Source organism: Neodiprion fabricii, chromosome 6 (genome assembly GCF_021155785.1).
Source record: "Neodiprion fabricii isolate iyNeoFabr1 chromosome 6, iyNeoFabr1.1, whole genome shotgun sequence".
NCBI classification, from domain to species: Eukaryota; Metazoa; Arthropoda; class Insecta; order Hymenoptera; family Diprionidae; genus Neodiprion; species Neodiprion fabricii.
In genome coordinates this window covers 17,846,297-17,862,970 of record NC_060244.1, presented here as the reverse complement: position 1 = coordinate 17,862,970, position 16,674 = coordinate 17,846,297, and the positions used below count along the sequence as shown (strand labels likewise).

The following is a 16,674-nucleotide window of genomic DNA, read 5'->3' as shown; positions in this document are numbered from 1 at the left end:
TTTTATAAATAAGTGTGTCATAAACTTGAGCGAGACCTTATCCATTTATTTATTTAACAACATAAATCCGTATCGTACTCCTATATAGGGCCGGGATGAAGTGATTCGTACCCGGTTCCCTTTTTCATTTCTTTGCTTCTGTTCCTCGTGCGAATCGTATTACAGAGAAAAGCGAAAATCATATCGGATCGCCGAACGTAAATTCTAAGAAAATTCTCTCTGCATACTTACACGTATCGTACGTATCATATATTTGAAATAATCTGCGCTATGAATAACCGATGTATAGCGGACGGCGTCTCCCTGCAGATGGCAGAAGCTGTCGCAACTGCTGGCATAAAATAAAAAATTTCAAAACAGAGAACTCCTCCAGGAAAACACCCTCGAAAGTAGTTATTTCTATACATACACACGACGTTAAACGAGGGTTAAATTCTTGAAATTAAATGACATCTAGCTATATTTTACCGTTTATGGTTGTTCGACTGTTTTCCGCCGCGCCAAATTTATGCGCCTCCCACATTAACGAAAGATGCGTGCGGTATCCCATGTTATAAATACGACATGTTTCTGGGGCAACGAACAGCTGAATAATCTCTGACGAGCATAACGAGCACGCTCATTTCCCCCCACAGTATCGTACAGCGGTGTGCGATATAAAATGTATACGCGTATCAAATAACTATGCCATGCAAACAATTCTTGAAACTTATAAGTATGATTTTTTCTCTGTCGTCTCGTACGTTATGAAGTTACTCCAACTTTGGCATCGGGGGAATCAAGTTTCCCTCGGACCCGTGTTTTCATTTTCCTATCCGTAAAAATTGCCTCGCGTTTATAGTCGCTAGGCCAGCCGCACGATCCGCCGTTTCAAAATAGAACCGACCGATGAAAACGGATATTTTAGCACCTCTGTTTACACCAACGAATTCACGAAGTTTTTATATTTAATTTCATGCGTGAATTTTTTCTCATGTTAAAACCGAATTGTGTAAAATGTGGTTAAAATATTTTTCATAGCTTGCACAAATCTAAATGTAATAAACTTGACACGCCCTCATTCCATTTTTGTAATTGATGATTCTTCACAAATTGAATCCGCTCAGATATTGTGCAACACTCGAAGTTATGCTGTTGGTAAAAAGGCAAAAATAAATTGTGCCGATGGCACAGTTTTCTGACAATCAGGCAACAAACGCATTGCTATTATGGTTATTGCATCGTTGAAATCAATATTGACGAAACGTTTTATATGACGTCTCGTGACCTACAGACCTGTTCGCAGACTAATGTTATACTACCGTACTACGCACAGAGGTAGTAAATCACTTTTTTCACGAAAATGTGTTATGAGTCTTAGATGATGTTGTATCGATTGTATATTGTATAATCTTATTGTATAATCAATTTAAAGTATTTTTTAATAGTAAAATTACTGTATCAACTACTAAGATATTATTAAATTACGCCAAAATATATTAGTATTCTTAGCATAACCTCTTAAGTTACGACTAAAATATCCTAGTATTCTTAGCGTAGCTGCTTAACCCTTAGCTTAAGTTGCAATTGAAATATCTAAGTATTTCATTGCTTGTGATACTCTCTCTAATATGTTTTCCCAGAAAATGATGTAAAAAGTAGATTTTATTGACAAATAATTTTTAAATTATTCAAATTCATAAGATACATCAGGTAATCTTAGTATTAAACGTTACAAATAATAATTCTCAAAGTAGCTAATACAAAAAATTTCAATTTTACTACTTAATTATCTAATAATTAACATTTTTATAACTAGAATAAGTAATATAATCTTTTATCTTCGTTATTCAATTCAAATATGAGAACTTATCCGCTAAAATATTATTATATGAAACTGAATATCTTAGAATGGTAAGAAAACAAGTTACCACCTTTCTGCTTAATACGGTAGTACAGCTGAGGTACGAAAATAATACACATTATGTGTATTTCGTAGTGATCAAGTGGCGATCTGTGGCGATACGTATCATGAAACTATTATTTCTCCCAACGTTTGAAATTCCAATAATTCAACCTGCACTGCCATCGTACGCGTGTATTTTAAACTTTGGCAAGGGCTTACATTCTTCGGTCAAACACACAGAAGTCATCCCGAGAATGATTTTTTTCATACCCGGTAAAATCACGCCCTACATTCCATTGTAGGTGATTGATTGAGAACAATAAAAAAAAAAAATGTATGGGAATGTTATCGGAACCCCGAAAAAATGTCACTTCAATAATTACCTACGTTATAGGGGTTAATATTTGTGGACAAACAGTCCAAGAGAAATGTCGTCTGAGGTTATTTTATTTAAAAATGAAATTGCACACAAGTTTGAAATAACTGAATACGAAAATATTAAACCATAGAGAAAGAGGCAAATATTATGGTAATTGCATAGTAAATACAAGAGGGACAATGCAGTTTGACAGTGATTATAATAAGCGGTAAAATGGATGTATTGGCTCATTTTGCTGACATTTTAATATAAATGTTGCATAATTCAACTTAATTGCATTTACGGTGATATTCCGGTGGTGCTGCTCCGTAATCTTGAAGACTGAATAAGTCGCTGCTATTCTTATGCAAGTATCTCAAAAAGTCGTGTATGTGCGCCAGAAGTAACTGAATACTTCTCTCGTCGAGAGGTGTGTAAGATAACATACTGCCAAGTTTCACTGTAGGATGAAATTATTAGAGTACTTTGAAATTTACTCAAATTAAATTCACATTATATATATGATATTATTGACTACATCGCACTCGTACTCGTTAGGCGAAGTCGTATGCACGTATCTTGCTTGCAAGGTATGGGTGGCTAACACAAAGCATGGTTTGTATTGCATACTGCGGCCTATTACACGAGTTTTATTTACAACTACTAGCGTATGCTGCTTTTAGATTTTTTTTTTTCTATTTTGACTAGTCAAGAATATATATGCAATTAATTAAAGACAGTAGATGAGAAGGATTAACGTGACGGTAGCGAGGAAACCTGGTGGTCCAGTGGGTATAAGTCCAGGTATAGGCCTCCACTGGTCCCAGGGTAGATTCTCCTGGTCGTCCGTTAATTTTTCTCATTGAAAAAATTGCACTTTCATTAATTATGAAATTCACTAGGTTTGTTATGATTAATATTTTTAACTAAATCATTTTCTGAAACGATATGTGCTACTTTGAATCCAATACAAGGCTTGAGAATAAATTTGTCGCTTACCAAATAGCCTGAGTAGGTGGAAAGCTCCGTATATTTGACTGGGAGTTGAGTCTGGATTTTCAGTCATTACTTCACTGTATTGTTGACGTTCCCATCGATAAAGTAATTGCGTACCTAACATCACATTGAAATACTCCCGCACGCCTTTTGTCACTTCTAGAACAGCGCTTTCTCTGCAGAAAAATTAGTATGAAAAATAATGTTTCTGTCCGAGCTATTATTTAAACTATTAGTAGAAAAGAAGTTAAAACGTATTTGCGTTGTCAGTTCGTATGTCTGTGTGTTATGCAATGGTCCCAAAACTCGATTTGGTGCCATTCCACTCAGGTTCATGGTTTATGCGGCTATGACTTGCTGGAGCGGAGTAATGGACTTTTAAACTGATTAGATCGAGGTCTGAGCATACTCTAGTTGGTCATAAATTTTTCAATTAAAACTGAACATTTACGTACTTATTGGGGTTGTTGGTTTTACTAGATGTCTTAAATTTGACGTAATCGTCCAAAATACGATCGACTGTATTCCTTGCAGGTAGTATTGCCAGTTTGCGTTGCCTGCTAATAGCATCCCAATCATCGACAAGCCACGGCTTCAGCTCATCGGGCATTTTAACCTTCACCTCAACTTTTGTTAAGAACTGCTCCTCCGTTTCCACAGAAGGATCAACGCGGCTGAATATAAATGAATCAGTTTGATTCTATTAACAATACTACAAAACTTTTACCAATCTAGTCACTTGTTGTTATAGAGAGTGAAGAGAAGTAAGAACCTTCTTTTTTTGCGCGGTGCATCAGACGACGAATCATGGGACGATGACGGTGTAGCACCCCCGCCAAGCCCTTTGGTAGACCGGCCCCCCGTCTTCTCAGCTATTCCAACAGGAGTACTTGCCCGACTTTCACTATCTTTGTCTCTGCCACTCTCACTTCTACGCCCTTGGGCTTTAGTAGTGGTCCCAGTCTTTTTACCTTTGTGCGAAGGCTGCTGAGTTGAATGGGCACGTTGCACTTCTCTTTGTTTTTGTACATTCGACTCGTTGTACTTCAGCACTCGACTCTCTGGCACCCATTCATCCCAACTAAAAGTAAACAGTCATCCGTCCCCTTATGTAATTTGTGACTTTACTCCATTACAGTAGTATCTAGGATATGATAAAAGACTAATGTATCAGGTTTCATACTAAAAGTAATACTGTATTGTTCTCAATATAAATCAACCCTGAATGTAAGGTATAAAACTGCATTTGTGAAATTATTTTTTTATATTTACCTGGAATGGCAATCTCGCATTAAAAGTTAGGTAAGAATGTTTCCGACATTTAAGGTAAATAAGAATGTTTTAATAATATGGTAATAAGAAAACCAGTTGCAGTATACATCTGCGCAAAACGCGATATATCAAATGGAAAAACACAAAATACATCAAATTCAAGTATCCTCGTCTCAAAAAATGCTTGTTTATTAATGATTATGATTTATTATTTAATTACCCATTACATAAGCACAGTGATATCACATTCAGATAGTGGTAGAGAATACTTTGCACAAAAAAGTAAATACTGTCCTATAATTCAATAAGTGCTGGTAAATTTTTGCTGGTTTTTAGAAATTGTAATGTAATTAACTTCCAAATTTTGGAGCGTATGAACTATCCAGGTTTATTAAATGAGGAAAATGGGCATATGAACATGTAACCACTTAAGAAAAGTCCACCCATTTACTGGATTTTGATAGTTTCAATAATTCAACAACCAAATGAACAAATATTAGGAAAGAGATTGAAGATGGTGTTTAAATGATTCTACAAAACAATGCTTAACATTTGTTATAACCTGTATTCTTGCAAATACACGCGAACCGCGGTAGAGTTCAGAAAATAAGAATAAACGGTTACTTACTTTTTGTTCCAACCCGCATAGTGTATCAGATATTTAATCTGTTTCTCCTTGGTAACCGAAGACTTCAGGCATTTCGCTTCGTATATTAATGGTCCGTGAAAACAGAGTACTTTTTCTCCTGAAATCCAATGGTATAATAATTATGGATTCAACTATCGCCAATTTGAGTAAAAATAATTACAATTACCACACCTTCTTGAAATTTACACTTCGGTGGCATTTTGTTTTCGATATTTTTACACTCTACTTGATTCCCCCCAGTTTATTTTTGTTTGATAAAATAAATAAACAAATCGTTTTTGATAGCCGACGATCAAATTTATAGGTTAGGGCACAAGACGCTTATGACAGACGCCTGACGCTCTCTCGGTCGTACTCTGCGTAACTGATATCAACCTCACACAACTATACAATCCGTGTCTCCAGCGTGATGGCAAGGCTGAATCTGGATTCGTGAAGAGAGTAAATCAATCGCAACAGTATTATACAAGAATGCTACACTTCGTTTGCTTCTGTGGAGTCTCACAATATATAACGACACGCGCGAGGTCCGACAGAGACGGTAGTCTTTCACAGGTAAACAGGACGATGAGTCATACAGAACGTTGACTGAAGAATTTAAGTACGGTGACCCCTGGGCAAATTTTTATGACTGCGACCGGTACTCGTCGGATAAGTTCCGTCAGCTTCTTTATTGACAAACACAAAATACTCCATGAGGGTAACCGTCTTTAAGGTGGTGCTCTGGCCGATATCGCCAAATAACGAGGTCCAGGGAAAAGGGTTAAACTGCCCTACTCTATATGCAATTTTGAACAAAAATACTTCAATACATTTTCATTTGACGCACAAATAAAGAGATGGGATGCTTTCTGTAAAATCGCTACAGTAAATTTGTGGAGTACATGCCATTTCTTTATTTCTGCGTCAAATGAAAATGTATTGAAGTAGTTTTGTTCAGAATTGTCTATAAGAAGGGAGTGTTGAGTCCTTTTTCGCGATTGAGGTACGTCGACTGCAATATATGTATATATATAATTCAGCGTCGCAATGGACCAGGACATTCCCTTAATGTGAAATAAGTTGAGTCAGGGATCTCATTACTAGACCTAGGACGAAATTTTATGCAAATTCAATTTAATGAAAAACTTCCCGGCTACTATATAAAATTGCCGTATATTTCTGGCATTTTTAAGGGCAATTTCAAATTCCCGTATAATTCTCGGTTTTCCAGGAATTCCTGGTCGCTGAACACTCTGTAAACGGATAAAAGCATTTTTTGTACAAAAAATCATCATTTTTTCTATTATGCGGATGTGTCATAATTCTATTCTTCGAAAAACTATAATATTATTTAAAATTTATAATAATGCAGTAAGAATTAGTTCAAAATTGAGAAAGAAGAGAGAAACTCCGAAAAACGGGATAAGTAATTTGCGGAAAAAAGTATAAAAGAGAATCATACGCTACAGTCGTCCCGCTTTTCAGGTTAAAAAAGTGTACATTTTGTTTGAATCAAAAATAAAATATGTAATGATTCATCAGATGAAGTACGACAAAAATCTGTGGAACCCTTTAAAAGAGAGATTAAGAATTGTGTAATGAAAAGAGGCAGAAACTACTAGAAGGTAATAATAAGCAACTAATGGAACAAAAAACTGAAATAAAAACTACTAATTGTTAGTAAGGAAATCACCCTACGGAGGACTGACAATAAAATAAAAAAAAAGCGAACAAGCATCGCAATAACGAAAACTCCACGCATAATCCATGCGTTTGAATAAAATTCAAACTGATTCTATGATTTAAAATATGTTTTTTAAGCACCACACGATAATGGAATCTCAATATTTACTATACTTAGTATTTCGATGTCGGGATTGAAATTTTTTTTTATCGGTCACAACTTTGTCAAATGTTAATGAATTTCAAGTTTTCTGGAATTTAGAGAAATGTTCAAAGGCCTGAATACAGTTAATGCCATTCTAATTGTTTTTGCAAGTTATTGAAACAATGCCTTGGAAAATTGTGAACCCAAAAAAAACTGAAAGCAATGAAGAGAAATTCAAGATGGAAGATTGTAACTAAAATTACATTAACTTTATGATTCCGTAATCAATTCCGATCGGAAACAAAAAGAAAACAGTCTAAAGAAAGAGCAGTTCAGAATTAAGCGCATTTTGTATTGATTGTGTAATATACATATTATAGACAGCCTAGTGCGAATAAAAAATTACAGTGGCATCAACTGTATTCAGGACTTCTGACATTTCTCTAAATGCCAGAAAAATTGAAATCCATTCATATTTGAAAAAGTTGTGCCCGACCAAAAAAATAAAAATTCCAATTCTGACATGGAAAAACTAGAAAATAGAAAAAGAATAGTGTTGTTTGATTACTTTCAGATTTTTAAAATGGCGGTTTCAGAATAGGTCTTCAGATTTTCTTTAAATTTCACGGGTGGCTCAAGAAATCTGAAAAAAAATCTGAGACACTTTTGGGTCGGTAAGAACACTATACTAAAAAATGATCCAAATCGAAGGGGGTGAGGTACATGCGGTGCTAATTTGATGTAGAATGTCCCATACACAAAACCGAAACATAGAATCGTCAGAATTCTGACCTTTTTACGTTAATTAACTCTTCCATATTTCTAATTTCTGCTTTTTTAAATTCTGTCATAGATATTCACGACTTCGAAAATTTTAGTTTGTAACTTCTGTTTTCTGATCTTTCTACATTTTTCACCCTATCCGCCATAACGGATATAAAATTAATTCGAAATATGTAATATATTATGGAACGAGCAGAAATAGTTTTAAAACATCACAACGTAAAAGAAGAATTACAGTTATGATATGTAAATCCACGTGAAATCTCTTGCCTACAAGCCGAAATTGCATGGAAATCTACCATACTCGTCACGAAGTCATTCTACAATCAATGTTAAACCCCAATTCGTGTGAAATCGATATGAAATTATGTAAAAACAATTAGAAATTCCGTGAAATCACATATAATCGCATGAAATCATACGAAGTGGGAAAAATTAGACGTAGTGTATTGCAAAGATCTGAAATCACTTGAAATTATCCGGAATCACTTGAAGTCATACGAAATCACTTGTACACTAAAAGTCTGAGTGAATATAAGCCCCTCCGATAGAATCAGGGTGTGAGTAAACGTTAAAATTGTTGGTGATTTAGCAAACGGAACTCGGCCTTGCATCTGTTTCGGCCTTATAGCATCGCATGGGTTGTGAGTTTTGCCGCTGGCTTCCGGCATACTATTCTTCAGCCGGAGCGTAAGTCGGAGTGCTCAGACTGCCCAGAATATCGTCTAATCTATGGTAATTAATATTATACCAATATTCTACAAGATTGGCAATCGACGCATGCGCATTGTGTGGCAATGCATCAGACCTCATGCGCACTTCTCCGATGCGCACAACCGTGAATAAAAATTGGTAGATAAATGAAAATATCTGAATAATAGTGAATTAGGTTAAACGAACAAGTCAGTGTAAAACTTTAGGTGAACAAGCTCATTTTTCAAATATAATTTTTACTAGTTATGAGTCTACTTGATATTCCTGTGAGGGTAGAAAGGAAGCTAGAGATAGTGAATTTTTAATTTCCGGCCGCACGCGACAGCCCAACAACAGCGCCATCTGTGGGTCACGAACGATAGTGAAAAGCTCGATATCAGTCGCCTACTGAGCAAATTTGTAAGAGATGGAGCTGACCGGAGAATTGCTACAATCCTGTTGAAAAGGTACGTGCGTTTGAACGCTAAAGAATGTTCCGGTATCGTTCCTCAACTGGAATAATCAGATACTCCGCTCAGATATTCGGGACTAACCCGAAGCCCCGTAAGCAAAGGCCACAATGGGATGACCAGACGCGTCCCCTGGTCGCTCGAAACCTGCGACGTATACGTTCTGTACATCATACGCTATTCTCTCCTGGAACTTAGCCTTCCGTAGATTAGGTTAATTGGTCGAGCCTATTTACATGTATCACCTCGCCAACATTCACTTTAGGCGAGATCCATCAGCCGGATAAATCGAGTTTTTCCATTTCTAACCGCCCAATATTCCAGCAATTCTACCAACTTATTCTGTTTAACAATCTCAGATTGTTCTGTATTCCTCTATCCGCAAATACCTACATAGGTATATATGTCACTGATAAGGATCTTGCAATTACAATCAGTTTTTCGGTTTATTTCTCAGTGTCAGTCAGCTAAACTATAGTTCAATGTTCAATAACTTGCAATATATCAGAACAGTAACGCGTAGACTTGCAAATTCAAATCTCATACTAAAGTCCACAAAATCTCTTCACAATGATTTTTTATCACTTGTCCTTTGCAGCGACTGGATTAACTTGATACAATTTGATTTTGTATTTGTTGACAATTTTCATTTTCGTTAAACTGTTGGATCAGAACTGTGTAAATGTTGTGTGCAATCTAAACTTTCTTTAGACAAAGTTGGCATACTTTCGATTTAAGCACTGTGAATAAATGCATGGTCACAGAGAAAAGAAATAGCTTGAAATCCATTGAAAGTATAAATATGTATCGTTATAGAATCAAAGTCAATGATATTGTTATTCCTTTTACATATCTAATATAGACGCTGGACAATGCAGACTGTCACGAATCAAGTTAAACAGCTTCCCTCGCGGGGGCTGAAGCAGGTGAAAGTAGACAATTGGGGGACATTTTTTCTCCAGCGATTGCAACAGCTCTATTTTGAAGAAGAGTTACTAGACCTTACAATCAAATTTCCAACTAGTGACATCACCGTACAGGTACATATTTTACTTGTATTTACTCTTATTGAACAGTTTAGCAAACTTCATGACGCGGCTGGATCATTTACTTCTTGTGGTACTTTCTAAAAAATGATTTGACAACTGTCAATAGTATTTTTATTATTAATCCTAACAGGCTCATCGTCTAGTAATCACAACATGCACAGATTACTTTACGCAACTCGAATGCCAGCTCAAAGAAAAAGATGATAATTTTGATGGTGTACTAGTCATGCCACCGGATATGCCTTATGAGTGTGTCAAGTCTATCATCAGGTACCTTATGCTTTATTTTTATCATTGACTTTCAGAGGCTTGGAAAACAGTACCTTGTATTATTGCCATTCAATAACAAAGGTAATGTACCGAAAGTGATAGCCTAGAATCTTTTTGACACTTAGTTTCCACTGCAGAAAAGTGTACAATGTCGTTTTTCAGTGTTTTTTTTTCGTTTTTTCCACAGTTTTATGTACACTGGTCAATTGGAGTATTGGACTTCAGAACAAAATGCTCTATATCGGACAGCACAAAAAATGAACATGACTGTCTTAACGAAGTTACTTGATGCACAATTTAATACCACAGACTTGCAATTGAATCCATCACCGAAGTCAAAATCTAATGTTCAACCAGTAATTACTATGACAAAACCTGTCACGCAGAGCAAAAAAATATTAAGTGGTCTCAGTCATTCGACAATTTTGCCTTCACAGCCATTACCAGGACGAAAGTAAGTACATAGCTATCAATTTTTTACATAATCATTTACCATGTTATCATTTTTTGTTCATAGTTTTTATTAAAATATTCAATTCGCGACGAATTTTTTCAGGCTCCCAATTTGGAAAAGAAAGTTAGACTCTGCATCCAATTACGACTACCCAAATAACTCAATTGGTAAGGATACCACTCCTGGTCCCTCTCGATTCGATCTCCCTGAAGTGGAAGATTTTGCTTTGGGAGTATTTTCCTCTTTTGACGACATTACCTATAACACAAAACCTATTGTCAAGGCGCCCAGCTCACAAGACGATTGTGACAATGAACTCAAAACTGGAATAAAACGTTCAAGAGACGAAGATAGACATTATAAAAACGAGACTTCAGATGATGAGGAGGGTGATGATCATGGTAGGAACCAAGAAACGGCGGCAGACAATTCAGATGATGATTGGGGCGGTCCCAAGTCTATACTAAGACCGCAAGAATCCAATCAGTCTCGGACTAAACGAGTAAGATTTGATTTAGAGGAAAAAGAAAATTTAGAAAAAGCTAAGAGTACCTCATCGCCAACAAACACCCCAGAAGCAATAAACAATCACGCTAAAATAATAAGAGAGGTTCTGAAAAAGTATCCCCACTTAGTTAGAAATAACAAGAACATACGTCTTAAAATCATGCAGAAGGAGGCAAAATCAGCCGAACCAAGTATTCCGACTAAAACTAAAGTTTCTTACGTTGTGCTCAAGTCTGACCACCTGATGGGTAACACAAACAGTGAAAGCTCAGAAGAGCCTAAGTTTAGCGGAGGGGACGGAACAGAGACAGGTCCTTGGAAATGCAATAAATGTGACATTGAAGAAGAATATGCGACTTATTATATGTATAGGAGACACATGCAGGATGTTCATGATGAAAGATTTGACCCGAGGATATGCGAACACTGTGGTTATAAGGCTACTAAGCGCAATATATTAATGTACCACCTTTATACGAAACATAACGTACCACCTCCTAAAAGTATGTGTTTCCCCAAGTGTCATACATGCTCTTATGTCGCTCTGTCTGAAAATCTTCTAGCTCGACATCAAATCAACAACAAACATTGCGCCCCTGCTCATCAGCCATCTCCGTCATCCGAAAATGTTCAGTGTTCACAATGTGCTGAGACTTTTGCAGATATATCAGAGCTGGCTAGCCACGAGATGAACACAGGTCACGGAAACAGAAGCGAAATTAGAGATAAACCCCATCGTTGTCCACACTGTGGTAAGCTGTTTGTAAGAGCGTCAAATTTGGAGGTACACATTGATTGTGTCCATAAAGATATATCAAAAAATTCCGACATCGCACCAACAGCTCCAATCGCTCTAGAGCCGTCATCCGAAGCAGAAGCACTGAGTCATGTGGCTAGTGGAATTGCAGCGTCCCTGGGTGTAGGTGATGCTATAGCAACACATGAACAAGTAATTACAACAGATCAGACGGAGTATATTGTTCCTGAGATGCAAATTACTGATGGAATGCACAATATAGCGTATAACGGACAAGAAGTTGGTGAAGAACCACAAATGGTTATGCTAATTGATAATAGTGAATATCAACAACAAGAGGGAGGTGACCATCAGCAAACAGTACACCAATTGAACGTAGGGGTTAATGAACAGATAGTTATGCAAGGTGACGAAGATGGAATGATTGTTTACGTCCATGAGAATGAGGAAGTTAGTCACGAACATTATCAGGTCGATGACTCGGCAGCGATATGTCAAGAAACTGAAGAAATTGTTGAAGAGGTAGTAGAAGAAGTTGAAGAAGAGGTTGAAGAGGTAGAAGAAGGGGAAGCTGGTGAAAATGAAGAAACAGAGGACATGGACGCAACTGAAGAAGCTCAAGAAGCAGAAGTAACAGAAGAGTATGAAGAGGCCACAGGGGAAAGAACAGAAAACGAAGGTATGGTTGAAGAAGAAGGTAACATTGAGCAAGGGGAAGACCTGGTCCAATATGTAGAGGAAGAAACAGAAATACTAGAATATCATGAAGAGCAATTAAATGAGCATACCATTGAATCCCAACCGGCAGAAGAGTCTGTCATGATTATAGAAGAGGAACAAATCGAGGCAACAGAAGGTGAAACAGTGAAAGAAAATCCGCGAGAAAATGTGAAAGCTGGTACCATAGCTGATGAATGGGATGATGACAGTGCAGACACGGGTACAACGTAGGTAATAAAAAGGCTTCCTGATACACAATAATAAATTGGTACTGAGAAAACATCAAATAAAAATGATTTTCACTGATCTGTCACCGATTTGGTTTTTTCGAGTAGGCAAAATATTAAAAATGAAGGTCAATACTCCATTTCGATTGTTATAGCCGTATCGATTATAAAAAAAATTTGCTTCCTGGAGTATAGTAGATCAGAATGAATTAGACTAATGGATATTCCACAAACAGTTTCACAATACATACAAGGATATGTATTTTATATGGTCAACGTCATTCGTCAATTTATTTAAAGTGTTGAGGAAGATTTGGTTGTTTTCTGTACTTTTATTAAGGTAATTAGGAGCCCACGTTGTTGTTACAGTACAATTGCACAGTACTTTTTGATTCTTGAGGATAATGTAATTTTTCGATAAACGCCATTTACTTCAGAATACTTCAGCTCAGAAACTTCAACTATCCTACTCTTTGGACATAATTCAGTAATTCAATTTCCACAAAGGTTTTATCTCATAAATATTAGAAATTTTTTTTACATTGAAACTAATCAATAAGAATCATCAGTTTACAGAAATACTTTATTTGATACTTATTTCAATAATGACCATTAGAGCATTTAAACTTTTGTTTAAGTTCATTCAAACTGAATTTTTATTTTTTATTATTGCAAAACTTCTTTCCACAAATCGCTTCACTGTCATACTTTATAATTCGTTATGGTTTTTTTTTATTACGATCACAGATCAGTTTCTAGATGCAATATTTCTTATTTTCTGACATGTAGGAGATGAATATTAATTCTGCTATTCAAGTGGTCAACACATTTGTAATGACTCGCGATTAGTAAATCAGATACGCTAAAATCTTAAGAACTACGTTCATTGTGTTGCAAGTAATAAGTGCAACTTAAAACATCAGCGTCATGAGTGTATAAACTTCACCTACAAAGGTTTTAAAATTGATGTGAATAAAATGAGAAATTATTTACTTAATGTAGCCTGCTTTCTGATGACTTTCCAAAACTCATCATTGTGTAGGTGCATTTAAAAGAGTAATTTTACAAAGGCTGAAACTTGTTGCAGGATATGCAAATTTCTTTCATTATATCTAGCAAAAATGGAATTATATTTTTGACTTCGACAGATTAATGATGAGATACAGATTAATACTAGAACAAACGCGTGTTGCTACAAAAATTGTTTATCGGTATTGCATTGTCACATCTCCACTACTATACATTTGTGATGCCCTAAATTTCAGTTTCAATGAAATTCATATATTAGCATGCATGACTAGTACATCAGAGAGGATGTGTGTGAGATACGTTTTGAATATTTAAAAATTTGTACTAAACGTCGACACAAAACATGAAGAGACTATACGAACAATATTCTCAATATCGTGCAATGTTTTAACAGAAATATCTATAACTAATGACCATTGAAAAGAATTGTGCATATTTATATACATTTCTCAATATAACTGAGAAAATAGTTCTACATTTAATCCACATCTGAACTCTCCAGGCTTTTGTGGCCACATTGTGGCATTTCACAATGAACATAGAGGTAGGCTGAACTGACAATTTTTTGATATACTCTGAGTTATTCAAGGTTGAACTTTGAGGAAAAAAAAATTCATCGAAGCTTATGGAATTGAGGCTATTGATTTCTATATTTCAAAAATGTTACAATGTTTGTTCATAAATTACAATTTTAGATATCGAAATAGGTCAATAATTGGGTCTCGAGTTATGAGTAATCCAAACATTGACCTCTGGTATAAATATATCGTACTTCTCGATTTAGACAATTCTCCTTTTTGTAGATTACTTATTTGAGTCATTGCACATGCCTAGAGCAGTAATTTGAATATCTAAATAACTGTCATACATCCAATAAGCTTAAGCAATTTTAAAAATCAGGTCAGACTACCTTTTTTAAAAAAAAAATTTGTGCACCCATTTAATGGTTTATAAAGATATGAAAAGCGAGAATAAGTTTTACATCCATAGTGTACCATCAATTAATTGGCATAATACCAACAATTTTTTGGCAATTATCTCCAATGTATTTGAAACCGATGCATGTATGATTTTTCTATTGATGTATATTATGAATGAAAAATTAGACGTCAAATTCACGTCATTCAGGAATGACATTCCGTTCTTTGGGTTGCCGAAATTGACTGATTTGAACAATCTAGTTTTGAAAATACTTTATTAATTACTTTTGGTAATAAGAATTCATTGTATTTTCAGCGTGAGGAACAGATAGAAATTAGTCATTATATACGAAATATACATATATACAGAAAATATTTTTGTAGCGAAAACGCTGCTACGCCAAGGACACAAAAATGATGTCTGTTCACTTACTTTCTTTTACATTTTATTTTGAATTAACATTAAAATATTCTACTATGCAACACTGTACCAAGTAGCATTAAAACAAATGAAAAGAGTATCATTGGCATCTCCCGAATATACTTTTCTTCCTTTATCAATACTATGTCCAGGTGTTTTCCTCCCAGGGCCTTGGTCCTCTTTTGTTTTCCCAATTATCTATGTCAAGCTGCAAATAAGATAAAAATAATGTTGTTGCAAATGTATTTTCTGTGATTATCGAAAACAGGACTACCCACGTCCTTGACGGAGTCATAAACTGTCTCTAAGGTCACTTCGCCTGGCTTTTTCATATCAATTCCAGCTTTCTTAGCTTCTTCGTGAAGTAATGGACCATCGTCGCGATACTGATATCTATGTGAAGAGAATTTGATGAGCGACAGAATATTCAGGAAGAGTAGGGTTTATTATTTGAAAAACGAGAAAAACTAAATAGAAAAGAAGAACATCTACCTTATCGAAGTGACCTCCTTGAGACCAAATGATCCAACGAGAACAAATAGCATGAAAGGAATACCATAGCGTCGGGTAGAACTTTTAAATAGTCCGCGAAATTTGTTTTTTAATTTATTTGATATTTTCTGATAGAATTCCATTTCACGATCAATGAAAAGGTATTTAATATCTATATGCGATTCGCGATCATCGCTGAACACTCAGCAGAAATAGTTATTAATACGATCTAATCGGTATTTGTAAAATGCATGAAGGAGCGCCGACTTCGGTTAGAGGTTAAATTTGTACAGAAGTTGGGCCACGGTACGAAGCCTAGGTACATGGAGACTGGAATGGTGTAATACATGAAGTAATGTAATGGAGACTAGAGCATAGACATAAGTATCAGAATAGACCGCGGGACGAACGGAGGTGGCCGTTGGTGAATGCGACAGCGCAATAGAAAGAGAAGCTGCATATGGGACGCCTGTATCCTTGTCTAATCGCGCATGCGCGCTCAGAGTTCTTTCAGTAAAATCAGAAATGTGAATTTCCGAAGAATTATTCATTTCGAAATGAAATTCTATTCGACAAGCGCTCGATGTATTCCATAGAATTGATATTCATAATTAATCCAACAACTTTTCATTTCCGCTTTCGATCTTAAATTTTCGTAGGCATAGGATCGAAACGCTGTTTTAGCTAGTGGCAAGTGAAGCATCTACATTAGGTAGAGGACCGTAATTGTTTTTCGAAAAGTGTTCGTATGGAAAAAAATTCAGAGTAACTGTAATACATCACGGATGCGCTAATTTTGATCGAGATGAAATGGATACTCCGTATATGAGACGGTATTTAACGCAGTGTCCTGATTTGAAGACCGAAAAAGGTGATTGCATGCCGTTTTTTCTTTTTTTTTGATAAGGAGGG

General features: G+C 35.8%; 3 protein-coding genes across 7 annotated transcripts; 1 reads left to right on the top strand and 2 right to left on the bottom strand.

Annotated features, from left to right (window-relative positions):
* Positions 1 to 1,700: 1,700 nt before the first annotated feature.
* On the bottom strand, positions 1,701 to 8,457 carry LOC124184946 (mortality factor 4-like protein 1). Of its 4 annotated transcripts, none has more exons than XM_046575208.1 (7): positions 8,223 to 8,457; positions 5,332 to 5,828; positions 5,140 to 5,257; positions 4,012 to 4,320; positions 3,695 to 3,913; positions 3,243 to 3,415; positions 1,706 to 2,703 (listed from the first exon to the last, which is right to left on the bottom strand). In XM_046575208.1, the coding sequence occupies exons 2-7, from the start codon at positions 5,357 to 5,359 to the stop codon at positions 2,534 to 2,536; spliced, it is 1,017 nt and encodes a 338-aa protein (XP_046431164.1). In that variant the 5' UTR covers positions 5,360 to 5,828; positions 8,223 to 8,457; the 3' UTR covers positions 1,706 to 2,533. The 4 variants fall into 4 exon arrangements, with proteins under 4 accessions (XP_046431166.1, XP_046431164.1, XP_046431165.1 ...); XM_046575209.1 differs by lacking the exon at positions 8,223 to 8,457 and having other exon boundaries at positions 5,332 to 5,584; positions 5,666 to 6,209; XM_046575210.1 differs by lacking the exons at positions 5,332 to 5,828; positions 8,223 to 8,457 and adding an exon at positions 8,024 to 8,187 and having other exon boundaries at positions 1,701 to 2,703.
* A 307-nt stretch (positions 8,458 to 8,764) lies between these two features.
* LOC124184907 (centrosome-associated zinc finger protein CP190) lies at positions 8,765 to 14,873 on the top strand. 2 transcript variants are annotated; one of them, XM_046575106.1, is made up of 5 exons: positions 8,765 to 8,913; positions 9,779 to 9,956; positions 10,096 to 10,235; positions 10,423 to 10,689; positions 10,792 to 14,873. In XM_046575106.1, exons 2-5 carry the CDS (start codon positions 9,789 to 9,791, stop codon positions 12,902 to 12,904), a joined length of 2,688 nt encoding a protein of 895 aa, XP_046431062.1. In that variant the 5' UTR covers positions 8,765 to 8,913; positions 9,779 to 9,788; the 3' UTR covers positions 12,905 to 14,873. The 2 variants fall into 2 exon arrangements, with proteins under 2 accessions (XP_046431062.1, XP_046431061.1); XM_046575105.1 differs by lacking the exon at positions 8,765 to 8,913 and adding an exon at positions 8,936 to 9,010.
* Positions 14,859 to 16,118, bottom strand: LOC124184985 (cytochrome c oxidase assembly protein COX16 homolog, mitochondrial). The gene is made up of 3 exons (XM_046575281.1): positions 15,763 to 16,118; positions 15,549 to 15,663; positions 14,859 to 15,478 (listed from the first exon to the last, which is right to left on the bottom strand). Exons 1-3 carry the CDS (start codon positions 15,903 to 15,905, stop codon positions 15,413 to 15,415), a joined length of 324 nt encoding a protein of 107 aa, XP_046431237.1. The 5' UTR covers positions 15,906 to 16,118; the 3' UTR covers positions 14,859 to 15,412.
* Between the last annotated feature and the right edge of the window lie 556 nt (positions 16,119 to 16,674).

Bases quoted from the DNA above. Each gene is read 5' to 3' on its own strand.
- LOC124184946 (XM_046575208.1), bottom strand. From the start codon at position 5,359: ATGCCACCGAAGTGTAAATTTCAAGAAG. The intron at 5,258-5,331 runs GTGTGGTAATTG...ATTGGATTTCAG, and splicing joins GAAGTGTAAATTTCAAGAAG to GAGAAAAAGTACTCTGTTTT. The intron at 3,914-4,011 runs GTTCTTACTTCT...ATTTATATTCAG, and splicing joins GCACCGCGCAAAAAAAGAAG to CCGCGTTGATCCTTCTGTGG.
- LOC124184907 (XM_046575106.1), top strand. From the start codon at position 9,789: ATGCAGACTGTCACGAATCAAGTTAAACAGCTTCCCTCGCGGGGGCTG. The intron at 9,957-10,095 runs GTACATATTTTA...TAATCCTAACAG, and splicing joins CTAGTGACATCACCGTACAG to GCTCATCGTCTAGTAATCAC. The intron at 10,236-10,422 runs GTACCTTATGCT...TTTTTTCCACAG, and splicing joins TGTGTCAAGTCTATCATCAG to TTTTATGTACACTGGTCAAT.
- LOC124184985 (XM_046575281.1), bottom strand. From the start codon at position 15,905: ATGGAATTCTATCAGAAAATATCAAATAAATTAAAAAACAAATTTCGC. The intron at 15,664-15,762 runs GTAGATGTTCTT...CTCTTCACATAG, and splicing joins AAGGAGGTCACTTCGATAAG to ATATCAGTATCGCGACGATG. The intron at 15,479-15,548 runs GTGGGTAGTCCT...TCTTATTTGCAG, and splicing joins TTTATGACTCCGTCAAGGAC to CTTGACATAGATAATTGGGA.